Raw genomic sequence first — 27,786 nt, 5'->3', positions numbered from 1 at the left:
GTCACTAGCCATGTCTGGGTCTAAACTCTGCTGCAGGTCCATATATCAAACGATCACTATGGCATTACTGAGAGTTGAAAAACTGTCTAAAGTCTTTCATCTTTAATAAAATGATCAGCGTTCTGCTCTACCAGGTGTAACAATTGAGTTTAACATCCAGGCATCCATGAAAACGGAATTTATGACATTTAACGGAGTTAGAAGTTAGCAGGGAGTTAGCTCGCTAGCTTCTATCTAAATATAATATAGCATGTCCTGACTGCGGGGTTTTGGAAACAAATTAAAACGTACAGCTCTGTTATCACTTCCAGCATAAATGAAGACAGAAAACTAAAAAGCAGTGACGTTTGTAGGGTTACTGAAGTTGGGCTAGCACAGCTATGTTAGCATAATATAAACAAGCTAACTTTTTTTCCACTCGATAAAAGTTAACGTGAGTGTTCTCGGTGGTCAGGAACAAATGTAATCGCATGGCAGGATGCTGTAAAAGGACCAAACTTCAGCCAGGAGAACAACTGAGATAATCCATCCACAATACGAGGTTAGTCATTCATATACTGCTGCATGGGCTGTGCTGTAGTTACATCCTAAGGTTTTAAAAACTGAGCTTAAATAAATGATTAGCGGTAATAAAAGCTGAGGGAGGTCAACAGTGATCACTGACTGTTTTAGGAGCTTTTTGAGATTAAATAGAAGAAAATACAAAACATTAAACATGTTAACAACACAAAAGCCATATTAAACGCAGGCTACTTTAGACCCGGAAGTAGGATTCGTCGCGTCATCACTGAACAACCGGATAGTATGGTTTTGATTTAAAGGTATTCAGAAAATACTGATTAACCAGCAAGACCTTGTGAATTCTACAGTCCTCTGGTTTGAATATTTGATGATTTAATTTTATCCTCTGTAAGGTTCATAATTTCATAAAATATATGAATACGGTCTGTTCATAGGAATCTGCACTGTTCTTTGAGTGATACTTACTGTTGTAATGCATGAAGTATGTCTTAACTACATTTTGGTTTCTGGGTAAGTGTTTATAACTTTTGTATTGTAATATAAAGGTTACCCAATTCTCTAGTAAGACAAGCTGTTGATTGCTGTTTGTCTCAGACGCTTAGAAAGGTGTGACCTGCAAAACCCCAGCTGGTCGAAACATAATTTGACTGATGTACACAAAGTTTTAAGCAATTATTAGAAAAGCTGAGTTACAGTATGTGAACACAAACACCACTTCCTGCTGTTCCCTGTGAGAATTGACCTTTAACCCCTATATCTTGCTCCCAGTATTGAGTCGGACACATGGCATCCCTTGAGAGCTCGACAGCCTGTGCTCTACAAGGTCTCTGCTTTCCTTTGCTTGATTCTGTGTATATTTTTTTACTCTTAAAGTCTAAAAATACACTTGAGTGCGGATGTTGCTGCTGTGTTACATAAACTTGTGGGATTGAAGTGTCAGGAATGAGAGGTTGGACAGAAAGTTTTTGGATCCTAGTTCTCACAAAGTAAACAATTATGGAAGAGAGGACAGTTTCCTGGAACAGCTTCACACAGGAAAATCTACACAGAATTACACTGAAGTGTCATGTTTTGATAACTTTTTTATATACTTGAGGAAAAGTGTCCCAAGACTGTAGAGCTCCACTTTAAAATCTCGCACTGACAGTAATCAAGTCAATTATTATTACTAATAGGAGTAACTTACTGTGTATTCCAGACCGTGGTCGGCTACACAGTAAAGGAGAATGTCTGCCTTCATGTAATGTGGATCATATCAGAACTGTTTTTAATATTATTATAAAACTGTACTTGACCTCTGTATATATTGAACAAATACCACTGAAATTGCAAGCAGACTTGACTGTACATTTTGAACAAAATAAAGCTTAGAAGGAAGGTGACTGGACTTCTTTTGGTTTTTTATTTTTTAGAAGCTTCTCAGATGAAAGGTAAGATGTTTTCAAGAAACTTAAGGAAGTCCATTCGTTTTCTTTTCAGGCTCCCCGGTCTACCTGGATGACTGAAAACCTGCACAGAACCAATGAAACACTTTGTTGCACAGTGTTTTCATGTAAGGTGGTCTGGGTTCAGATTCAGGCTGCGTTCATTCTGTGTGGAGATTGCATGTTTCCCTGTGTCTATGTGGACTCTTTCTGTGTATTCTAGTTTCCTCCTACAGTCCAAAGACATGAATTAGGTTAGGGAGACTGGTGACCTGTCCAGGGTATGTTTTGCCTCTTGCCCCATGAAAGCTGGGATAAGCTTCAGCTCCTTATGACCCTGAGTTAATTGAGCAGACAAAACTTGATAGATATCCTTTAAACTATTCAACAACGGCTGCTGGTTGTTCTTTCATTACAGTATTAGAGAGAAAACAGTTGCAAACAATAAAATAAATCAATAAATAACACGTGCTAATAATCTTCAAAACTACTTATTAACACCGCAATACTAAGGAGCTATGCAGGAGACTGCGAGAGAAGGAGGCACACTGTGTATTGAGGTTGGTACAGTTTAGCAAATACAGAGAAAGTGAGGCAGGGCACCTTGTGTTCATCAGAGTTTTATCGTTGTCTAAGTTTAGATCTTGGCTTGCAGAATGCATCTCAAGTAACAAGGCTGCTCACTCGCTTTAGTAGCACCACAATCCAGACAAAAACAGGGCTTTACACAGAGCTTTAAAGGAAGACAAACACAGAAAAGTGGCAAGTCACTGAAAAATAAGAGTAGAGGCGGGGCTATCAAAGCCCAGCAGAGTCATATAGTGAAAAATCTCAAACAGGAGGCAAACACAGAGAGACCTAAGGCAGAACCAGGACTATTCTCTGTAAGAAAACAACTCTTCACCACATAAGTTTACCGTTTTTTCTACCTGGACAATGACAGAGAATGTAGAAGATCAAGTCAACTTCTCTCAAACCTCTGGGTCTGAGCAACAGACACCGCATTTTCTACGAGATGTCATCTTCCACGGCAAGTTTAAGGTAAGCATTTCTGCAAGAGACACAGAGACTGAAAGAGAGAGAGTAGGAGGACAGATAAGGCAAGATAAATAAAGACACGGAATAACATCTATTTAATAATAGTTTGGACTTGGATTTGATGTAATACTTCATCCTCACTGACCTAACTGAACAACTGATGATTGGCCATAGTTTTTGATGATCTTGTGCAGCAATTACAGCTATTTTAATATATTTAAAACTCAACATACTGGTTAAAAAATAAAAATAGTCAGCAGTCCTTGTTGAACACAACCAAAACTTTTACACTGATACGGTCTTTAAGAGTGCTATTGCCACTCTGCGGCACTGCTCATTACTTAAGGCAGATACTGCTGCTTTAAGTAATGAGAAGGATTAAAATGAAGTTCCTTCTGCAGGTCGTACACTGCACTGAACTGTAGCTGGTGTATACTGTGTTTTCTGTGCTGGTACTGGCATACAAAAGCTCAGTAAAAGAATAGCTTGATAAGTGCAAGTCCAGAAAGGAAATCTCGCTATTTTTACATTCTTTCCATGATATATGGTTTTGTGTGTATTAAAAAGCAAACAAACAACATATGTGAACAAAACTGTTAAATGTTTACATCATCGAACCCTGCTGGTGATCCAATGGTGTCAGACACTGAATGGCAACACTCCTGATTTGAGTGCAGTTCTTCTTGTTGGATATCCTCCCCATCTCTTTCTGTGTGCATTTCTTGCAGTCCCTCTTGTCAACTTATAAATGCATAAATCATGTTCCCTAGGCTCTCGCTCTTACATGTGTGGTTTAAATCTGCGTATTTTCAGCGGCTGAAGGCTCTAACTCCAGAGGAAAATACCCGCTCCCAGCATGGGCTCTTCTTCCAGGATGGTCAACGGCGTGTTGACTACGTGCTCACCTATTCCGTGAAGAAGTCGAGTGGAAGCCACTCCACTCGCCAGTCAGTGCATCTCCTCACTGAGAATGTTGTTACCCGCAGCTTCCGCCATGGTCCTCAGAGTGGTGGCGAAAAGCTCCGAGCCAAGCAAACACAAAGGACGAAAGACTCATCCTCCGTACATTCATCGACGGTTATCGACATGGAGTTGGGCTGTTCAGGAGAAATCTTCAATAGCCAGGAGGATCAGAAGGCATTCAGACGAGAGGAGTTTGAAGGAAAACTGAGAGACATGGGGCTAGAGCTGGAAAAAGATGAAGATGTAAGTTCTAATAATTATTTATTACAAAAACTAACTGGCCTCATTTGGTCACTTCTTTTCAGTGTGTGCTTCCAACCAAGCTCATTTCTTTCTGTCTTTCTTTCTTTTTTTGTACGTCTTATCTTAAATGAAGTCATGTCAAATTTTAACCTAATACAATGACAGTTTCTTTCAGTATACAAGCCCTTAAACTACATTTGAATATGTTGAATTTTGATGCTTTTAATTCATCTTATTATTCCAAGCATTTTTGAGCCCTTGTAACCTTTAAATTGGGTACAGGAGCTAGCCACACAATATCTTCAAGGCCGAAAAACACATTTAAGCTTTTTTTAGCTTTTTTTTTTTAAAGAAAAAAGAAAAAAAAAACTTCATCCAAATGAGTTTTACACCCACTCCCAGTGTCACAATCTGAAATAAAATATTTTTTATATTTTATATAATGTTTTCTATAACCAAACTTAAAATATCGATATCATGACATATCTCATAGTTTCAGTAACAAAGAAGCACAAATTTAATGCCTATGAGAGAAGGAAGTGAATATTCTTAGTACAAGCCAAATCATTTTTCTTTGCCTCAATAGGAAACCATCACCTGCTCCCCTAGAGGGAGGCATAACTTTAAATTGACTACTTCTTTGTTTTGATACTTTTAGCTCTAAGTTTGCTGCTTTGGTTTTAGAGCCATTGCAGTTTTAGAGCTCTAACATACTGGCTCATCACCAGTGCTGTGAAGCTGTACTGGCAGATACTTCCTCAGACTATAAAGAGGAGCTCCTTAAACTTATTATCACCCTTGCAGAAAATGATGACTGACTCATGACTCATTTAGTGATGGGAATGCTTCCACAATGAAACCACTCATAAACCTATATGCGTTACACTCATAAGCACTTTCAAGGCTCCTGACAGGGGGGTTATTTTGATGCTCATTTTGAATTTCTAAAGGGTTGTCTTGACTTAAGTTGCTGCTATTTAATTGAGTGTGTTAATATGTGTGTTTACAAGCAGTCAAACAGGTGTATCTGTGTATGGCCCTTCACGTATTATCATTTGCGAGAATGACCCTCAGGGGCGCTAAGTGTGACATGCCTACCATGAGAGATATGTCTGTAGGCTTTCAAAAAGGCTTGTTGGCCAACAGCATTTTTCCACTCAGCTTATTGTTCACCATAAAGAACAGCAGATCTGCACATGCACTAGAGAGACAGAAATGATACTGCTCTGCAGGTCACAATCTCCACTTTCATGCATCTCACCCTTTCTCTCTTACACATCTTCACTAATCCACTGAAACACACTTGAACACACAAACTTTAAACTCAATAGAATGTCAATAGAAAGAATTTATGAACTTATTCATGTTGTAAGAAATGTCCATACAGATGTCATCATATATTTGAAGGTGTGTTTTTATGTTGGTGTCCTTGTTAAAGGACAGAACAACAGCAAAAGCAACCTCACCTCACAGAACACATGTGCTTGCAGCTATGCCATGAGTTCACTGGTGACTCCAGCAGTGATCAACTACTGTATAAACACAAATCCTGACCTCTTTCCAGATACTGCTCCCAGGTACACGGATGACACAGGGGTCAAAACAAAAACACCTGAACTGAATCTTCATAGACCTGTTAGAGAGATCTCTGGACCATAAGTCTTAACAATGAAGTCAACAATGAACTTTCACGAGGATCGAAATTTGCCATTTTACACTAAGCACCTACTGGATCACAAACTGTGGTTCTTGAAGCACCATGCCAGAAAAGCCTGATCTGAGCATGAAAAAAGTAATTTCCATTGCAGTTTGATGTTCTAATTGCGAACTATGTGAATGCACTGCTACACTGTTTCACAGTTTTGGCAGATTTACAATTTGACTTGATCTTGAAATTTCTGTCTAGTGATGACAGTGTCTAATAATAGTAATTACTATTATTATTATTACTACTATATTTTTGCACAGTGGTTTTTATTTACCTTGTAACTTATATAAACCTTATATTTAACTGCAAACGTTAGAAGATAACCGTTTCTCAATGTCTGCAATATTTTAAGAGGCAGCCAGTTTCTGTAAAACTATTTGCAGGGTTGCAGTTTAGCTGTATCTATATATCAGTCACTTAAAAGTGGAAACTGATATTCTGTCTATGTATAAGATGTCCTAATGCCAGAATAAAAATAGAAAATAGTTGTCTCCACAGCTGACCTGAGGTTGTGAGCACCACAGAGAGTCTGAATTCCTGGTTTTCTACACATGGCACTATCTAATTTCTGACATTTTGGTAACTACCAGTATTAGCTGATACTAGGTTAATTCTGGTTTAATGAAAAAAATCCCCAGTCTTTGTAAATTTCCAGTAAGTTGGACCTTTGAACTAACAGACAGGGAAGAGAGAGACTACAGGATCAATTTTCCTGAAACAGAATACACAGTAAAACACCAGTCTAGTCTCGGGACACAGGGGTGTTCAGGTGACATCAGTATTTCCTAATCAGTAATTCTAGTACCGTATTTTGCACACAGTTAGGCCCATATATATTTGGACACTGACGCAGGTTTTGATGTTTTTTACTGTTTTTTTTTTTTACTGACACATATTCCAGTTACAGTTATAAAATGGACATAATGTGTAGAGTCTCAGCTTTAATTTGAGGGTATCTACATTCAAATTGGATGAAAGGTTTCATGCTTTAATGCTTGCTGGTCAATTGACTCAAAGGTTATTTCATGGGCAGTTGTGGGCAATTCCTTCTTTATTTCATTATCAATTAAGAAGATGCCTGGAGTTGATCAGAGGTGTGGTGCTTGGAAGTGAAAGATTTTGCTGTGAACCAACAATACGCGGTCACAGGAGCTCTCCGTGCAGGTGAAATAAGCCATGCTTAGGCTGTGAAAACAGAAAAACCCCATCCGAGAAATTCCTACAATATTAGGAGTGGCAAACTATAGTTTGGTACAAGAAAGCTCTGGTGAATGCGGCAACACAAAAGACCTGGACGTCCACAGAGGACAACAGTGGTGGATGATCACAGAATTATTTCCACGGTGAAGAGAAACCCCTTCACAACAGACAAACAAGTGAACAACACTCTCCAGGGGGTAGGCATATCAATATGCAAATCTACCATAAATAGAAGACTGCATGAAAGTAAATACAAAAGCTAGGTACTTGAAGGTGTGGAACAGCTCATGATCCAAAGCAAACTACATCATCTTTAAAACATGGCGCAGGCAGTGTGATGGTTTGGGGTGTATGGCTGCCAGTCCCACTAGGACACTAGTGTTTATTAATGATGTGACACAGGACAGAAACAGCTGAATGAATTGAGTCTGAATGAGGTGTTCAAAGACATACTGTCTGCTCAAATCTAACTAAATGGAGTCAAATTGATTGGGCGGCGTTTCATAATACAGATGGACAATGACCCAAAACATGCAGCCAAAGCAACCTAGGAATTTATTAACGCAAAGAAGTGGAATATCCTTGAATGGCCAAGTCAGTCACCTGAGCTTGAGCATGCATTTCACTTGCTAAAGCTAAAAATTCGGACAGAAGCAGAGCAGAGCATTAAAAAGGAGGAAACCCAACTCCCCTTTCACCCCTTTGGGCTTTGGTCCTCTACCAGAGGCCAGGGAGCTCTTGGAGTGGTTCACTTCATTTCTTGTGGTTAGAAGACTTTTGGTCTCAATGTGAAACGTTTTGCTCAGATGTAGCTAGAGTCACATGCAGTGTTCCACAAGGATCTGTTTTAAGTTCCTTGCTGTTCTCAGAAATCAGAAATCAGAAAGGGTTTTATTGCCAAATGTTGAGCAGGTTTACAACATTAGGAAATTGCTGCGGTGCTTCAGTGCAAACATACTGTTACAAATTAAGCTTAAATAGACATGAAAATAAAAATGAGAATAAGAATAAGAATTAAAAGTGCTAAGTAGATAGATAGATATATACATGATATATACATGAGTGCAGGTGGTGATCAGTGCCAAACATGGAATGATGCAGTGAACACAGCGTAGGGTCATGTGTTAGTGGTGGAAACAGTCATACGGTTATTGTTCATGTGTCCAACAGCAGAGGGGAAGAAACTGTTCTTATGGCGAGAGGTTCTGGTGCGAATGGACCGGAGCCTCCTGCCTGAGGGGAGCAGGTCAAACAGACTGTGTCCAGGGTGAGAAGGGTCAGCTGAGATCCGAGCTGCACGCCCCAGTGTCCTGGAGGTGTACAGGTCCTGCAGAGATGGGAGTCTGCAGCCAATCACCTTCTCAGCAGAGCGCACAACACGCTGCAGTCTCTGTTTGTCCCTGATAGTGGCTCCAGCGTACCACACGGTGATGGAGGAGGTGAGGATGGACTTGATGATTGCAGTGTAGAACTGCATCATCGTCCGTGTTGGCAGGTTGAATTTCTTCAGCTGCTTCAGGAAGTACATCCTCTGCTGGGCTTTCTTAATGACGGAGGTGATGGTGGGCTCCCACTTCAGGTCCTGGGTGATGGTGGTACCCAGGAAGCGGAATGAGTCCACAGAGGTGATGGGGGTGTCAGTCAGGATGATGGGGGGAGTGGAGCTGTGTGCTTCCTGAAGTCCACAATAATCTCCACTGTCTTCTGGGCATTCAGCACCAGGTTGTTGTGGCTGCACCAAGACACCAGACATTCAACCTCCCTCCTGTAGGCAGACTCATCCCTGTCCGAGATGAGTCCAATAACGGTGGTGTCATCTGCAAACTTGATTAGCTTGACAGACTGGTGGGTGTATGTGTATATCTCATGGTATATTCTACCACTACGCTAGATTATTAGTTCTGAATTAGTTTTAGTTTTAAATACATTTCTCATCATCTTTATGTAGACAATATTCAACTGTACCTTTTTTCAAACCTTATGAACTGGACAAACTATCCATTCTAATGGACCGTCTTAAGGAAATAAATGGTTGAACAGCAAACATTTTTCTGTAGCTTAATACAAACAAGACAGGCTGTTTAATTATGACTCCAGAGAGCATTAATCCCCAAATTAGACAACATCTGGGAGCTTTCTCATCCGCTGTAAAAGCTACTGCTCAGTAAATTTCTGATCAGTCTTTGGCTTTTGATGCCTACATGTAATCTGTGACCTGCTCTTGCTTTCTTCACTTAAGTAATATCACTAAACCTGAAATGGAGATGCTTGTTCATACTTTCATCTCTTCTCGGTTAGACTATTGTAATGCCCCTTTTTTCTTGTCTGTCAAAAGCTTTGATAAATCGCCTTTAAACCATCCAAGATGCTGCGGCAAGACTTTTAACTCACACTCACAAATTCTCTCATATCACCCCATTGTTAAAGAGTCTGCACTGGCATCCACTTAGTTTTAGATATCAATTTAAAATCCTTGTAAGGCATGAAACGTAAACTCTTATGTTCATGGCCTTACAAGGAGAGGCCCCCACTTATATCATCAGCTACTTCACCCTTATTCTCCAAACCAGATCCTTTATTCCTTACGATTGCTGAAACTGCTACCATGTACCTGTCTGAAAACTAAAGGGGAAGCTTCCGAACCTTAGCACAAAACTATGTAAGATTTAATCTAACGTGTCAATTCAGACAAGCATAACAAAATATTGGATAATGTTTTTGTGTGTTATGTTGTTTTTGTGTGACTAAACTGTATTTGTAATATCTTTGTAAAGCACTTTATAATATATTCCCGTCTTGTGTTATATAAGTAAATTTTAATTACTTAACAATATGCAGTAGCTCAGTGTTCCAATATTCGGAAGAAGAAACTGCTCTCATAACTGGAGATCAATGAGGTACAACACAAATGCTACACCAAGGGAGAGCCAGGACATCAGGTCGGGGGGAAATATCATCATCCCCACATGAGATTGGGTACCAAGCCCCAAGCACAACTGAAGTCGTGTTGTAGCAAGAGCAACTGACCTGAGAGATACCTGAGAGATAGGATCGTGGCTAAGCTGTAAACCTGGACCCTCTGTGGCTGATCACCAAGACTATGTGGAATATCCTCTGATGGTCTACTAGACTGGAAGATGTGAATGCAGCATTTTGGAATGCAACTCTACTGTGACCATCATCGAAATCAACCAGCTGATCTACACCACGGCAGCAGTCATCCCAGAGATGCTAGGCTATAAGATAATCAGCCACAAGGAGCAGGACCCGCCATGGAGAAGGAGACCAGAGGCCAAGATCAAGGCAGCACAAAGGGAAGTTTGCCAACTATTTGAGCCGGAATGCTGGAAGCAACATATATGGAATTATGAAGCAAAGAAAAAAATGATAAATAACTCTAAATATGTGTTATATTTTAAATTCCCCAAAGGAATTCCCTTTGCTTTGGTAACTGGACTAGTTCTTCACTTCACAGGTGTGCCTTGTCAGCGTTCATTTGTGGAATTTCTTGCCTTCTTAATGGGGTTGGGACCATCAGTGGTGTTGTGTAAAAGTCAGGATGGTGCACAGCTGACAGTCCTATTTGACAACTGTTAGGATTCATATTATGGTGGCTATTTTGAAGAATCTCAAATATAAAACACGTTTTGAGTTTCACACTTTTCTGTTTACTACATAATTCCTACATAATTCCATATGTGTTCAGTCATAGTTTTGAATAGTCATAGTCATGAACATAAAGAAAAACCATTAAATAAGAAGGTGTGTCCAAACTTTTGACTGGTAGTATATAATGATATCATATTAGCGAGCGAGAGAGATCTGAAGCCATACATGTGCAGTATTATTTGATTTCTCTATCTGTGTTTTGAAAATGAACTATATGGGAGTTTTATACAGTTGCTTTTGCATGCTGTTTCCCTCTTAGGGCAAGATTCCAGGAGTGTACTTTGTGAAAATACATGCTCCCTGGAACGTTCTGTGTCGAGAAGCCGAATTCATGAAGTTAAAGATGCCCACCAAAAAAGTAAGTCTTTAAAATGTTAGTTAAAAAATGCCAGGTTATGCTATGTTATATATTTCAAATGGGCAGTTTAGAGTCAGTATCAAATATACAAACTATTTAGGTTTAGCTCTAAATTCAGACAATAATGAGGTTACTGTATTCAGTCCTAAAATTCTTAGAGGCTTACTCTGGCCTCTAGTAACACTGTGAGGAATCTCAGAGTTGGTTTTGACCAGGATCTGTACTGTACTAAACAAATGTGTAGGACTGCTTTCTAACATTTGTGGAACATCTCTAAAACGAGAAACATCCTGTCTCAGAGTGATGCTGAAAAAGTAGTTCATGCACTCTAGGCTGTTCTAAAACTTATTAATAAAATAAACGCCTTCATTTGATCCAAAATGCTGTGTGTGTGTTGAAAGGTCTATGAGGTCAAGCAGTCAAACAGTATTGTGGAGAAGATCAGTACTCTGATTAGTAAAATTCTGGAGCCCCTCCACCCACATGTTGAGGAACATCAACCCAAAAACGTCAAACACCTGTCACACACGTTCTCTAGGGAAAAGCAACACCTGTAAGTACATGTTTTTACTAAATGGAAAAGAACTGATCCCATATGATCTAGCGTACTTGTCAACAATGTGATTTTTTTTTAAATGCTCAAGAATATGCTGACAGATCCTTTTTCTCCTTTTCTTTTCAAAGCAACTTCAATATCATCCAAAGTTTTTTGGGGTTTTTTTCTTTTTGTTTTTCAGCAGTTTCCTTCTGTTGCATGAGATAATTCAGGGTTAGTGTAATCCTATAATCTTTAGGTTTTTCAGAGAATATGCACTGAAAATTGCTTTTTTTTTTTTTTTTTGCCTGTCCCGTTTGGCTCTTTTGCCATCAGAATTATTGTCTAAAGGCGAAGAAAGATGCCCAACGGATTTACTTTACCAAATGGACCATCCCAGCCTTGCCGTCTTGGTCTATTTGATTCACCTTTGCTTTTATTGTTTATTCTATTTTCATTTGCTGAACACGGGACAGACTTGACTGGGGAAAAGAAAAGGGAGAAAGAAAGAGGGAAAGAAAAACAGCGGGGAAGAGGAACGGTGATAAAGGGTAAAAACCAAAAACCAACAAAACAAACAGACAAAAAATACATATATCAATCACCTGGATCACCTGTTGAGAAAGAAAAAAGAGAAAACAAGCAAAGAAAAAGAGAGCAATAGAATAAACAACATCACGATGATCTATGGGACTATAACAGTAAATACTAAATATTAAGTATTATTGTGCAGCACGTAAGATCGACAGCGCACAGTGTGCTTCGAGGTGGCAGCCAAAAAGCACCTGTGAGTGAGAGCGTGCTTGTATTTAAAAGGTTCCTTCATGTAATGATCTGCTAGAGGCTGTGGGGAGCCACAGCCCCGCCCACCAGGGCATGAAGCAGGTATGGAGGAGATCAAGGCTCCAGACATCCAGAGGCCCCAAGAGCAAAGGAGACCAAGGAAGACCAACAGAGGGGCAGCCGCACTGAAAATTGCTACTCTTGCTAGTAAAACATGAGACATTTTAATCTGAGACCAGAACCTAACAGAGTGAAATAAATGATGCAGGCTTTACACTGAAAAAAGGGGAGATGGTGACCTTTTCACTAACATCACTCCCCACGTGTAATTTTCATTCATTCACAGAAAATCTCCCCTCCCAACGAGATAAATGAAAAAGTCAGGAACTTTTCTGATTTTTAATTGTTTTTGCTTATATTGTTTTTGTTTACATTAATTACTATGTGTGTAGTATGAATGGCAACTGGGGGGAATTGACACCCTTCTGCACATTTTTCAAAGCTGTCAGATGAGATGGATGGGACTCTTTCCCTGTCTGATTCTGGCCCCCAGGTCTCATGTTCGACACCCCTGGTATTATGTTTGTGCCTTGATCGATTCTTGCCTGATTTTTTTTTAATTTTTATTTTATGTGTATGTTGACAGATTTGACCTATCAGACAAAGATTACTTCTTCGACAGCAAAACCAGGAGTTCAATAGTAAGTCCAAGTTTGTGCATCAACAACACCAAAATATGACAGCATGTTTTAGCCTTCGCAACTCCTCTAGCACTCATACTGTGTATAAGAAACTAACCAATGTTTGCTGAAGTTATTTTAATGGTATTTTCCATAATAAATGCACATTTCAAACATTGATATTTTAGGTTTGAAGTATATGAAATTCTAGGCTAATAGGCCATCAACACCATTGACACCCTGCAGTTACAGGTTATCCTGAGATACGTGCCCAAAATAGAAAACAATAATAATGATTATTATTATTAATATTATTATTATTATTAGTAGTAGTTGTAGTAGTAGTAGTATCTCTTGGGAAGAACTGTAAACTGTAAATAACTTAATTTTGTTGTAGTTGCAGGCTTGATCTGTGCTGTATAATTTTATTATTGTGTGGGAAATAAAAATGTATAGGCTGATATTCTCCTTGTGCATTACTTTTAGACGCATGTTTTTAATTCCTTTACAGGTTTTTGAAATACTAAAAAGAACAAAATGCAAGGCCAAGTACAGCATGGGTAAGTCTGAATGTGTTTTTTGTTTTGTTTTTGCCACAAATATTAAAAGTCAGACAATTACGTGCTTACATATCATAATTTAGTTTTCTGGTATCTGACTAAGTTGTTTTAGTCTCCACTGGTTAAAATATCTTTTTCGGAGTTTTTGATGGTGGGGATAAATGCTGGAAATATGACTTCCTAACCTTGCTCTCTGTCATTTGTGTAAAATGCCTGCAAACCTATGGTTTCAACGATGCAAAGATTTGTCTTTTAGGGAGCGACTTACAGAATAGTTAGTGAGCACAGCAGTGTTTTAAATTCTGTTAAAATCAAAGCAAAAAATAAATAAATAACTAATAGCAATAGCTAGAACATTGTCGTTAGTGTCTACTGAATGCAATGCCTGAAGGTTAAACTTCTGATGGCTAAATAATTTGTTACCACTTCTATGATGGAAATGTCCACTCATTCTGTAATACGTGTGTGTGACACATTAGAAGCTGGTCAGTGGGACGTGATCACTGAATGATTGTGCATGTTTGGCACAGTGATGCTATAGGCTACTATTTTTGCCGTGTGTGTGTGTGTGTGTGTGTGTGTGTGTGTGTGTGTGTGTGTGTGTGTGTGTGTGTGTGTGTGTGTGTGTGTGTGTGTGTGAGAGAGAGAGAGAGAGAGAGAGAGAGAGAGAGACTCAATGAAATATCTGTCTTGAGGCCTATCTCACAGTATATGATCTCATTTCCAGTGTTGTTGTGTTTCCTGGAACACTATTACAGTTGTTGGTCCAAGTTCAGCATTGCAAGTACTGCAACCAATCTTATTGTTGTGATGTCATAGTTTTCCGACTTGGAAACACCATCACACCACACACTAAACCCTAACCCTTAACCATTACCATTATTCTAACTATAGTCCCTAACCCTAAGTCTAGGATTCAGGTATATGACTTGACAAAAGAACAACATCCCATTTCTTTGCCTTAAGAAATTCTTGAATCATGTTTGCAGTTTGCTTTGGGTCATTATCTAAATGTAAGCAGATGAATCATCAATAAACACTTCTTATCCAATTCCATTAACAGCCATACATAGCCATGGCCAACAGTTGATGTGATATGCTTCAGATCATGAGCTGTTTCTTTCCTTTTCCATACTGTTCTCATCCCATCATTTTGGTTCAAGTTAATCTGGGTTTCATTTGGGCAAGCTCTTTTTGACTTTTTTTCCTGGTAAAATCTATGTTGGCCTTCCTGGTCTTGATAGTAACCAGTGGCAAACCTTCTGTATGAACATTCAGGAAGGCGTTTCTTAATTTTGGACTTTGTGAAATGATATGCGTACGTCCTCGAGAGCATCCTTGACATGGTTATATGTTGTGAAGCTGTTTTACAGAATCAAGGAAAGAATTCCGCACTCATCCACTTATGTTGTCTTCTGTTGTGTTCAGGGCTTTTCCTATTCCTGACCTACTTATTAGTCAAGTGTCCAGTTACTTTTGAGTCTCTGTGGAGTCAAGGAAAACTTAGTACATCGCATGATTCAGTAGCTTGTAGAACCACCTTTAGCAGCAGTAATTTAAGTAATTGTTTTCTGTACAACTTGCAAGATGCCCAAGTCCTTTGGTTGGTAACTAAATCCTTCGGTTGCAAAGCAAGCCCTGAAATTCTTCTGTAACCAATGGCATCAGTTTGCTTCGCAACAATAAGGTTGCAAAAGTGTTGAGAGAGCTCGCTGGTTTTACCCATCCTGAGATGTTTCTTGTGTGACACCTTGGTAATGAGACACCTTTTGATTTCAAAATTTTTTATGCAAATCAGAGATGGCCGAACAGAAAATATTCTAAAAATTGAATGGTTAGAGATAGAATGACCCAATGCGGTCATATTCTTGAGTATTATAATTTAGAATCTGTATGAACATCTGCATTTATGCTTTCTTGGCAGGTATCACCAGTCTCCTTGGTAGTGGGGTGTATACTGCAGCTTATCCTCTTCATGATGTAAGTAGTATCTTTGTTAGAGCAAATAATTATTGGATTAGAAATATTTGTGGTTTTAGTTTACCGAGTGTAAAATGGTGGTGCAGTGCCTTACAGTAAAGGTTCCTTTGCTGGTGACACATCAGTGGTGTGTATACAACTTTGTTTTGTTTTGTTTTGTGGTTCCTTTTGGTAATTTTGCCCCTGTACAGAACCACAGTTGGTTTTAAAGTCAGTGAAGTTTAGACTTTCATCTTTTCTTCAGGGGGTTTAACCAAAGCATTGCATTAACCACATTAATGAATTGCACTAATTTGGTTTCTTCTGTAGTCTAAAGGCCTGCCTGTCTTCAGTTTTATCTTCAGTAACTGAAAAGACTGAGATCAGGGGATTGGCTTGGCCATTGGATAACATCGTATTTGCTTGTCTTGAGAAACTCTTGGGTTTCTTTCACACTTTGTTTTGGATCATTGTCCAGTTGCACTGTGTAGCTCTGTCTGATGAGCAGATAGTATATGTTGTACACTTCAGTTCATTCTGCTGCTTCTATCAGCAGTCACATCAAACACTACTTACCCAGTTCCATTACATGATTAAACCTGCATCATGTTGGATAGATGATGTGGTAAGTCTTGGATAATGAGCTCTTGCTTTCCTTCTTCATACTTTTCTCTTTCTATCATTCTAGTAGAAATTAATATGGGCTTCAAACATTTCAAACATTTGAGAGTTTTTTTTTTCCACAATTTGGCCTGTTCTTGAGCATTTTGAATTGGCCAGTTACTCCCATACAGGAGGTCTGGACTTGCTCTTTATTCAAAAGATCCAAGTTTTTGATTCCAAGAGGCGCTCCGCTGGCAGGCAATGCAGAACCTGTTTCTTGAGGCAGTGCTGAGGAGACTCACCTAGCTCTCACTGGATGTCTATCCAACCTTCTCAGAAGGTCACTGCTTAAGTAGCATTGCAGGTCAAGTGTGATTTCTCAGCCACATCCGTTAACAGCACCACTTCTTTATGATCAGTTCACTGGGTAAAATTGGTTATGTTATACTTTAGTGGCCAGGAGAAAATAGGCTAAGAGCAGCCTGTAAGATCAAATATTTATATGAATGCTTTTACCTTTACTGGATAAAAGTATATTTGGAGCAATTTAGAAGGGGCAAAACAAAGACTGACTCAATTAGTAATAATCACATCCTCATCTAACTGATCTACTCTATGCTAATGCTGATTTCTTATACTGGTCATGAGATGAATGCACTCATCTCTGTCTCAAGCCTGATAAAGCCAAATGGGGAAGCAGTGAGTCAGAACAAAGTCCTCCAACTTCTTTGAGACCTTAATCCAACACAGCCAAGCAGAGTAAAAGCCAAATCCAATTCATAAATTCACATTGGTTGGGCAGTGGTTAATCCTCTGGTCTTCCAGGTGAAACGTGTGAACTCCAAAGTCCTTTCTTCTGTTGTTGCTCTCTACTCAGCCTCAGGACAATAGAGGACACACACCACACCTTCCTAAGAGTCCTCTTTTATACTCATGTGGTCATATGTATCACACACCTCTCTCCCCTTACCCATCACTCACACCTATTACACCTATTACACACACACACACACACACACACACACACACACACACACACACACACACACACACACACACACACGTGCACATGCACATACACAGACACACTCACGCTTTCCATGCTGCATCCTCTTTTCATCTCAATGCATCTCATTCATTATATTGATTAGATTTATGCATAATTACCAATAGCAAAACCACATATAGATATACTTTGTTTATAGCACGCTGAATTACTGTAACCATAAAACTGCTGGATGTTAAGTTCCTTATTCCACTCTTGAATAGAGGTAAGCTGGGGGATTTGCTCTGGCACTTGGAAGACAATCCGCTAGGGTCGCTGGAGTCTCCGGGGTCATGTGTCTAAGAATGGAGTGGCCAATTGCCAGAGTTACGGGTGTGTAGCTGACTGGGGAAAATGGATTTGAAATGTGGGTTTGTGGTGCACCAGGGTGCTTCTGTTTAGGGCCAAATTGTGAGGAGGAACCTTATAGTCACCGAGCTGCTGATTTTCCAGCTGCTTGGGAGGACCTGTTGGAGGACAGTCATGGCTAAGTTTATTTGGCCTGAACTAACTGCTGGGGTTGGGCTAGTTATAGTATTTTTTTTTCAGTGGTGCAGAGCTGGGTGTCCAATTCACTGAGCCAGTTACAGTTAGACCTCAAGCCATGCTGCTAGTGACACTATAAGTCAATATCAAAAATATGATTTGCGGGTGATTCAAGAGAAATTGTGCACTGATGAAGTACTACAGTAAGAGCAAACACCAAGTTTACAGACTTCAATTTCCTATATTCTATTTCAGGGAGACATTGATGAGGAGAGTGCAGACCCCAATGACAGAAAGGTAAGAATATGAAAATGCCAGAATAAGTCTTGAGAGAGCTCACTGGTTTATCCATCATAAAATGTTTGTTGTGTGGCACCTTGGTAATGAGACACATTTTTATAGGCCTTCAGTTGGACTGAACCAGCTGGTATTAATTTACATTAAGTGGCAGGATTGCTTTCTAATTACTGATAGATTTCAGCTGGTGTCATGACTCTTGATGCCTTTTTGCACCTCTTTTTCTTTATGTGTTTAGTACTTTTTCCCTGCATCTCATTATTATTACATTATTATTCTCATTATTACATGTTTCATTTCTGGGCATCTATGGCTTTATTCCTTTGTATGTGTGAATTGGATGGGTTGTTACCGACATCTGGTGAGAATTTCATGATTAGTGACGTGTTTGATACCTTTTATTGTCAACTTACTTATTTTGCTTTACTTTATTTTTACACACACACACACACACACACACACACACACACACACACACACACACACACACACACACACACACACACACACACACACACACACACACACACACACACACACACACCTAACATATGTGAATATCTTCTCCAGCTTTTATATGAGGAGTGGGCAAACTACAGCGTATTCTACAAGTACCAGCCAATCGGACTTGTGCGGTAAGGACATTCCTTAATTTGAAAAATGACATCGCTTTTGCAATGATGCAGCTAGAACAATTGCAATGTGATTAAAGTGCAGACAGGCTTCAATTTAGGGGGTTTATAATACATTTTCAAGTAAACTATTTAGGAATTACAGCCATTTTTATATACTCTAAACCCCTTCCCTGTTTCAGATACTGTGTTTCTTCCCTTTGAGATGCTTTGCAGGCCTTTACTGCAGCCATCTTCAGTTGCTGCTTAATTGTGGATCTCTCTGTCTTTGGATTTGTCTCTTGCAACTAAAACTCATGTTGGGTTCAGATCAGAGTAGGACCCTGTGCATTTCATTGTTCATCCTGTTGCTTCTAGCAGTCAGATCATCAATAAACACTAGTCACATATACACCCTGGGCTTTCTAACTCGAGACTTTCTCCTTCTACTCCTGCTTCCTCCCTCATACATATAAGATTAATTGGTGATTCTAAACTGGCTGAATGTGAGTTTGATAAAACGTGTAGGATAAAGCACTATATTAATTACTATAACTGCTCAAATATCCACATATTGCATCTGACAACATTACATGGCCATCATCCACCTCCACAATAAGCCGCCTCCTGCTTACCACAACCTATACTTCTGGATCAACCATATTAATGAGCTAGAATATAGATGTATACTTATTATAGATATATTGTTAGAGTATGCAGGAAACAATTCACAAGTTCCTTTGTGTCTGTGCAGATAGTGGTAAATAAGGGAAAAACAATATATACTACAGTTTCGATTTGTGTAATAAAAATGATTTTTTATCTGTTTCCCCGGGTGTTTAGGAAGTATTTTGGTGAGAAGATTGGGCTGTACTTTGCTTGGCTAGGCCTGTATACCCAGATGCTGATTCCTGCCTCACTAGTGGGGGTCATTGTCTTTTTGTATGGATGTGCCACAGTTGATGACAACATTCCAAGGTAAACAAAAATGCATGTGCAAAAATTCCAGTTCTATGTGGTTCTAACTATAATCACCTCAGAGATGTACACATTTAAAGACAAATGAACACAATTTCAGTTGTTTGACAGGTGACAAAAGTTACAGCTGGAAAGCTACAGGGTAGCACTGCAGGAAAAAGATTTAACATTATTTATTTAATTTATTTAACATATGTGTTATTATCACATAGTTGTGATCATAATCTCAACATGATTATTCGCCTCCCTCTTCAAAACATACACATCATAAACATCCACCTGAACAATAGTGTTATAAAAATGGAATATTTTTGGTTTTTAGACTCAGTGTAACAATCTGTGTTATAGCTGGGGTGTACTTTGAAAACAAAGCTTTATTTGTTGCCAGTGAAAAATGTTAAGGACATAAGGTAGGTTGTTATCTTTGATCATGCAATCAGATTGTGTGATTACTTCAAGTAAAAAAAAAGTTCATAAAAGACAATCGTTTTGTATTGAAGACTACAGAGAATCGGGTTGCTGCAGATGGCGGCTCCTGCCTGAGCCTGGCTCCGTCGGAGGTTTCTTTCTGTTAAAAGGAAGTTTTTCCTTCACGCTGTCACCTGCTGGTCACAGAGCTCATGTGTTTGTTGGGTTTTTTTCAGTGTATATTTGTTGGGTCTTCACCTTTAAGTATAAAGCACCTTGAGGCAACTGCTGCTGTGATGTGGCAAACTATAAATAAAATCAAACTGAAGTGAATTGAAATATAACTCATCCATATTTAAAACTATAAATAACAAACTCAAAGTTTTACATATGCACATTGTTTGGTTTTTGTTGTTTCACTCGGTCTATTGTGGTGTGGTGTGGTTTCCGTGTGCTATTTGCACCAAATACTGGAGATACAGGTCATCAGTTCAGTTTCAACTTATTATTAATAGAGTTTAATGCACACCTTTTGTGTTGTGTTGATATCTAGTGCCACTTACCATATTTTTGCCTTGCTCGGATCATTTTACAATATGTAACTGCACACTATTGATATTGTAGGTACGTAATAGAGTGATGATGCCAAAAAGTCTGAAAACGTTACTCTTTCATTCCCACCCAACCCCTCTTCTAAACGGTTTGTGATTGTTTTCCACAGCAAAACACTAAGAATACACTATTGTAAATTTAACACAGAGGCTAAGTAAAGAAAGTTAGCAGTAAAAAACTATTTAACAGTGTAGGACTTAAAGCGGATGGAAATCAAAAAATGGAAAGAGGAAGTGAAAGTACAACAAGCAGGAGAGAACTGTAAAAGTTTGATGAATTACTACAGAAATGAGGGCCTCCTTTCCTTTCTCCACCTGCTTTTTATCATCCACAGGATATTATGACATGCTGGCAGTGCAAATTTCTATCCAGTGGAGACAAATGCCACTCACTGTAAGTGTCAGAATCCTAACAGAAAGCAAACAGACTGTAACACAAACCAGATGACCCATCTATTCATCAGTGCCTAATGGGAATCTGTTTTAGGAAAATTGAGCTAATAACAGCTGCAAATCTCAAAAAAGAAAAAACCAGAATAGTTACAATCATTATGATAACAAAAATACTTCACATACTTCGACATTTGCTACCAAAGTCAGCACTGTGACTGATGGCTGTGAGGTAATCGCTGATTTAAATGGACATGAGCATCCCATTTTATCAGGTATGTCCTGTTTTTTGTGTGTAAACATGCCAAACATCATATCCCAGTGTATATATTGTCATACTATTACAGTCACATCACTAAGAGCAAAACAAAATTGGAGAAATCCACTATGTAATATGAATGTATCGGATACACTGTTTATAAAAAGTGAAAATACTCAAGAAAGAGATTTAATCCAGGAAGACCATGTGAAAAAAGTGTATTTCAGTTTAATTTTTTTATATAGCACCAAATCATAACGACAGCTGCCTCACAGTACTTTACATTTTATATGAGAGAGAAACCCCCAGTAACCTGATGAGTCCCCTATGAGCAGCTCTCGGTAATAGTGGAAAGGAAAAACTCACTTTCAACAAGAGAGGAGTCAGACTCAAGAAACAGCAGCGATCTTCCGCTACTTTTTTGGGAGTGTGGAGGATGAGAAAAGAAAAAAAGTATAAACTATAGAGAGAGAAGACGAAATTTAATAAAATGATCTAGTCGAATAACAATGCACAGGGAGTATAAAGGGGATAAGTGGGGCTGATCTGGGAGCTGGTTCCACAGGACAGGAGCCTGAAAGCTGAAGGCTCTGCCTCCTATTCTACTTCTAGAAACTGTAGGAACCACAAGTAAGTCAGGAGTCTGAGAGTGAAGGGCTCTGCTGTTTGACCTATGGTGATTTGGGTGATTCTGGGGGTGGAGGTGTCCTCACAGCATCATTTACCATCCTCCTGTCCTTGTCTATGCTTGTGTATTCACCCTTTTGTTAAATGTTTGGTTTCTGGGTTTCATCGTGGTGCATTTTGTTGGCCTTTTGGATATTATACAGCTCACAGGTGTAACTTCACAAATCTGCATACAGTATGCACACATATACACAGAAACAAAATCACCTGCAGATGCAAGACACGTGTTAATACTTTTCTGAGCCCCCCCATCAAAACGAAAAGTAAAAAAACAGAGTGAAGTGCTGTGTTGGAGTGGTAATCAGAGGTTGTTAGGATAAGATGGGGCCTGATTATTTAATATCTCATATGTGACGAGAAAGATTTAGTTTGATTCTGGATTTAACTTAAAATGAAGAGAAGCCTGCATGGGAGAAATATGTTGTCTCTTTGTACTGCCTGTCAGTATTCCTGCTGTACTCTTGTTATTCAGTTGCCATAACAAATTAAATTTTTGTGTGATTTGAGATTAGCCTAAAGATAGTGTGAGGGTTGCATTAGCAAAGTAGTGGTGGGTTATAATCATGTATTTTACATAATCTAAACAGTGATAAAAATAAAAATACAACTCTGCATGTGCCTTTCTGTTAATTCTAGCATGGAGATTTGTCATCCAAGGAACAACATCACCATGTGTCCACTGTGTGACAGAGTATGCAGCTACTGGAAACTTAGCACCGCCTGTGGGACTGCCCGGGCAAGTCATCTGTTTGACAATCCTGCCACAGTTTTCTTCTCTATATTCATGGCTCTCTGGGGTGAGTGAAGATAGAGAAGGTCATTCAAAAAAACAAAAGTAGAGTATGTGTGTCCGCTTTATAACGTGCTGTTAAAAAGTATACGCCTCTCCCTGATTGCTTTTTCTTTTGCTGTTTTGTCACACTTGTTTTTTAAAGCATCAAACAAATGGCAAAAAAAGGCAACCAGAGTAAATATAAAATGCACTAATTAAATGATGATTTCATTTATTAAAGGGAAAAGGTTACCCAAATCTACCTGTGCATATGTGAGAAAGTAACGACATCAGCCTTCCCCGAGTTAGTCTGGAGTCCATTAGCTTGTTGCACTCAGATTTGATTATTGATAGCCCTTCTTCTGTTTGTTGATCACTTTTCTGGGAGATGTTTTATAAAAGAAATTGAATTGTCTCATGCAGGTGGAACAGTTTTTATTGGCTAGCACTGTCACCTCACAGCAAAAGGTTTTCCAGATTTTCAGGGACTCTGGTTCCCTCCCACAGTCCAAAGACACGCATGTGAAGGGAATTAGTCATTCCAGGATTGGCTGTAAAGCACGAGTGGTTGTTGATCTCTCTATGTGAGGCCTTATTTACCCAGCCCACTTGTTGCTTTACCTGCGTCTGCTGTGCTTACCACCAATCGTTCTTGTTCTGTGTAATTTCCAGATTTTATATTTGAAACATGCACATTTTGATGTCTGGTTGCTTCTGCATATTTTCTTACCTCTCTTTTAAAGCTGCCATGTTCATGGAGCATTGGAAAAGGAGGCAGATGAGACTCAACTATGAATGGGACCTTACAGGGTTCGAGGATGAGGAAGTGAGTAATAACACAACTGCTTTTCTGTGTGAAAGGATAAAAGGCAGAGACCCAAGGCCCACATAATAAATAAAAGATCTGCTATATATACACAATACTATGAAGAGAACCCAGGTCGCCAAACTAGAAATGTTGTCTTTTGTGACAAATATTCATATTCTATTCATATTTTCATATTCATAATAATATTTAAGGAAATCAGACTTTTCCATTTAAGAACGTTTTTGTGTTTATTTTTATTTTTGTTGTCCATTCATGTTCAGTCACATTGAGCATGAATAGACTTCACTATTCAGTGTGATTATGAAAAAAACAGTACCCTCTCTCAGTTTACTGTCATACAGACTGAAAACATATTGACCCATTTTTCACTTTACTTAAATGTTGTTTCTCTGAATTTGTTTTTCACAGGAAGCTCTCAAGGTTTGGTGAAAATTCATATTATTTTATTACTATTATCTTGTCTCTTTACTTTTCATAACCTTTCTGCTGCTGCTGCGATCTGCACAGTTTATATATATTCTTAATACCATGTACAGTCCAAAGATGATTTATTGAAAAAAAAAAAGACATTTATAAAATTATGACCATTAACTAACATTTTGTTTACAGGACAAAATGCACACATGATTTGACTGATTGGTTCATAACTGTGAAATCCTGATTTCACGATTGTGCTTGTTTGAGTGCTTTCTGACACAAATCTTTAAACAATAAATGAAGAGAGATGGATCCCAGAATGCTTGTTTTATATCAGTGTCCCTTTGGCAACTTCATTGCTTTTTTTCCTCTAACTGTTGAGCTGAATGGATCCTGGGATAGATGAAAGAAAATCATATCAGAAAAGAGCTTGGGCAAAATAAAATGTTAATTTTATCACCTTATACAGACACCCTAAAAAGATAGTTCTGTCCAGTTTAACAGCAAACAAACTACCAAACAATGAGTAAGATCATCACACTTGGAAACAGGCAAAAAAGTATGTAGCCAGCTTTTAAATGTGTCTCGTATTTAGGTTAGTTTGATAGTTATAACATGTTTAACCACAATTATTAGTAATTGTGAGACCCTCCACTCCCAGGTTCCATTAGACACAGTTTATAAATGCTGAGTCTGTACATTGTGATAATGTTTCCCCTTTAAACTGCACTGTGGTCATTTCCTTTCAGCTCACATCTTTGCTCTTCTATTCACTTTTACTCTAACTGTGATTTTTCACTTCACTGTCTTACGGATGTCAGTTATTTGACTTACTGAAAAGTAAGAAAACATATTTTTAGTATTAAAAATGTTTTAATTAAATGATGATTGTGGCTGGACTCCACAGTTGTTTTCTCCCAACCTCTGGTGGTTGTTTTCTCTGAAGCTGTTGGAGAAAACAGCCAAAAACATTATTTTTCAGAAAAGACTTCTTGTATTCCAAGCCCATAGAGTGACTTAGTATCTTAAAGAATAACTGTCCCTACATTAGCATCATCTTTCTTATAGGTGGCTGTTTTCTCCAACATCTTCAGAGAAAACAACCACCAGAGGTTGGGAGGACAATCAGATTGATTTTTATGCACCTGTGGCAATAGGAACCAAAACACCTGAATTCAAAGATTAAGGGAAAAGACACTTTTTTGAAATTATATTGATGTTATACTTTTTTGATACTGTTTTTGGTTAGACTTGTCTCTTCAACATCTATTTTAGTTTGGTTAGTATGAATCACTGCCACTGTTTATCATTTTTTGTGTGTGTCATCATAGGATCACCCCAGGGCTGAGTACGAATTCAAAGTAATGCAAAAGTCTCTAAGGAAACGTCAAAAGTCCCAGGACAAGGTAAACACACTCTATGCTGTCCATGAAAATCTTTTATTATCAAAGCTGTGTGTATCATAAGGTTATTGAGTATTCTAGTTGTATTTTACTTTAAAACTGTTTTGCCGAGTGCTTTAGTTTGTGCATAAAAAGGGTGTCTTATGTCAATATACCTACATTTGCTTTTGCAAATGCTTTTAAACATCTTGCAAGAGCTGACACTTTGCCATGTATTTGTATGTTTGCATTGTGTAATCTAATGCTTTTTTGTGCCACTGTTTATTGCACAGCCCACAGGAAAACATTTTATCACCAACAATCTTTTCAAAACATTATGAAAAGCAGTTATATTTGCTTTGTGCACAGAACTAAGACTGCACATTTACAACATATTTAGCACCAATATTTATGAGTGTGCATACCTTCTATTCTGTTTGCCTTGCCTAACAATCACACACACTAAGATGGGTGCACTGGGGGCAACTCAGGGTTCAATATCTTGCCTAAGGCGAGTTCAACATGCAGACTGGAGTAAGCCAAGGATTTGCCCCTCTGCTATCTGAGTCACAGCTGCCTCTAGCTAATGTAATAGTATCTTACTATATAACAGAACACTTTACTCTTAGACTGTGGCCTTACTTGTATTCCTAAAGTATAATAAGAGCCTTGAGCTAACAGCTCCCTAATAGTCCAAGCATTTGTTTGCCATTCATGTGAAATCGCTCTGAATCAGTTTCCTTGATCTTTCATTTAGTTTTTTAGTTTTGCTCTCAGAGAATCAACACCTCTAAAAGTGAAAGTTGGTTTCTGATTATATTTTGTTTGACATGTTTTGGTTCATATCAGACTCAAGAAGCAGGCTACCACAGACACTGGCAACTTTAGAATGTTTATTGAAACACAACAGGATGCGTACTGCCCAGAGTTCTGTCAATGAGCTTAAGGAACTCTCGACAGGTGACTGAGCTATCGTCACCTGTAAGGAGCTTGTGGCTTGGAGGTAACAGATTTCTGGGAATCAATTGATCTTGGCATCAAGTGGCGTCCCTTTAACGGAGGCCTCCTGCTGGCCTGGCCTGTCAGTGATTAAAGTCAGCATCCTTATTTCAGGCCCGTTGGTATTGTTGAGCTGGATAGTGCATTCCTTGTACCAGGCTGTTGATTTCTTTTTTTGGAACTTTCTCTTTGTCTTTTATGCTTTCTTAATATGTTGTGTTGATTTTAATACATTTAAAAGTATGACTGTGGTGACATTACATGTCATGTTTGACCTGAGTTAATTTTTTTTACTGTTTTATTATTTACTTGTTTCAGATAGAAAAGCTTACATTTCAGGACCGTCTGCCTGCCTACATGACTAACATCGTCATGATGTTGTTAATGGTAGGAAAAATCTTATTCTCTGCATATACTGTACATCACTGATGTTATGTTTAAAGGTGAAAAACCCTTTTACTCCTTCAGATTGGTGTTACATTTGCCATTGTGTTTGGTGTGATCCTCTACCGCATCTCCACCAAAGCTGCTCTTCATATGAGTTCCAGTCTGATCACAAGGAACCATGTGCAGCTGACAGTTAAAACCACTGCAGCCATCATCAACCTTGTGGTCATCCTTATACTGGATGAGGTATATGGAGCTGTGGCACGATGGCTTACTGTATTAGGTAAGTTTTGTATAAAACCTATCATAGCTACTGTATACCGCCCCCCCAAACCTAACCCTGTCTTCCTCAGTGACTTTGCTAATCTACTAACCCATCTTTCATCTCTCTCCCCAAATGTGATCTTGGTGGGAGATTTCAACATTCACATGGACAATAATGACCTTCTGCTCACCAGAGACTTTTCCTCCTGTCTCGAAGGCTCTGAATTTAAACAATTTATCGACTTTCCCACTCACTCTAAAGGACACACCATGGACTTGGTCTGCTGTTCTGGTCTTACTCCCTCGAATCTTTCTGCTACTGAAATCCCCATAACTGACCACTTCCTCCTTTCATTTAACCTCACTCTCTGCTGCTCTTCTACCAAGCCAACCCGTCTCATCTCGTTCCGCAACATCAAGAACATTGATATGGACATTCTCACTACCAGTTTGGACAATGTTCAGATTCCGGACTTCTATTCTACTCCTGATGATTTGTTGTTATATTATAACATTGTCTGTCCTTGATTCTCTGGCTCCTGTAAAAACCCACTCTGTTTCCTTCGCTCGCTCTGCTCCCTGGTTTACCTCTGACCTCCGAGCTCTGAAGGCCAAAGCTCGGCAGCTAGAGCGTAAATATAAGAAATCTGGTTTAACTGTTGATTCAGAAATCTATAAATACCACGTACTTCAGTATAAAGACTCCATTAACAAGGCCA

The 27,786-nt window shown here is 38.8% G+C and overlaps 1 protein-coding gene across 1 annotated transcript in view; it reads left to right on the top strand.

Annotated features, from left to right (window-relative positions):
• The first annotated feature begins 2,468 nt into the window (after positions 1-2,468).
• Positions 2,469-27,786, top strand: part of ano1b (anoctamin 1, calcium activated chloride channel b) — a 38,069-nt gene continuing 12,751 nt past the window's right edge. The window contains exons 1-15 of the mRNA XM_026174799.2: positions 2,469-2,987; positions 3,798-4,190; positions 11,027-11,125; positions 11,527-11,678; positions 13,090-13,144; positions 13,635-13,683; positions 15,608-15,663; positions 18,032-18,073; positions 18,644-18,708; positions 19,528-19,662; positions 22,654-22,814; positions 23,533-23,615; positions 25,367-25,441; positions 26,735-26,803; positions 26,885-27,086. Coding sequence (XP_026030584.1) covers positions 2,883-2,987; positions 3,798-4,190; positions 11,027-11,125; positions 11,527-11,678; positions 13,090-13,144; positions 13,635-13,683; positions 15,608-15,663; positions 18,032-18,073; positions 18,644-18,708; positions 19,528-19,662; positions 22,654-22,814; positions 23,533-23,615; positions 25,367-25,441; positions 26,735-26,803; positions 26,885-27,086 — 1,741 coding nt within the window. The 5' untranslated portion in view covers positions 2,469-2,882. The remainder of the gene's footprint in view (positions 2,988-3,797; positions 4,191-11,026; positions 11,126-11,526; positions 11,679-13,089; positions 13,145-13,634; positions 13,684-15,607; positions 15,664-18,031; positions 18,074-18,643; positions 18,709-19,527; positions 19,663-22,653; positions 22,815-23,532; positions 23,616-25,366; positions 25,442-26,734; positions 26,804-26,884; positions 27,087-27,786) is intronic.

This window comes from Astatotilapia calliptera, chromosome 7, assembly GCF_964374335.1.
Source record: "Astatotilapia calliptera chromosome 7, fAstCal68.1, whole genome shotgun sequence".
Taxonomy (NCBI): domain Eukaryota; kingdom Metazoa; phylum Chordata; class Actinopteri; order Cichliformes; family Cichlidae; genus Astatotilapia; species Astatotilapia calliptera.
This window is presented reverse-complemented; position numbering and strand designations above follow the sequence as displayed.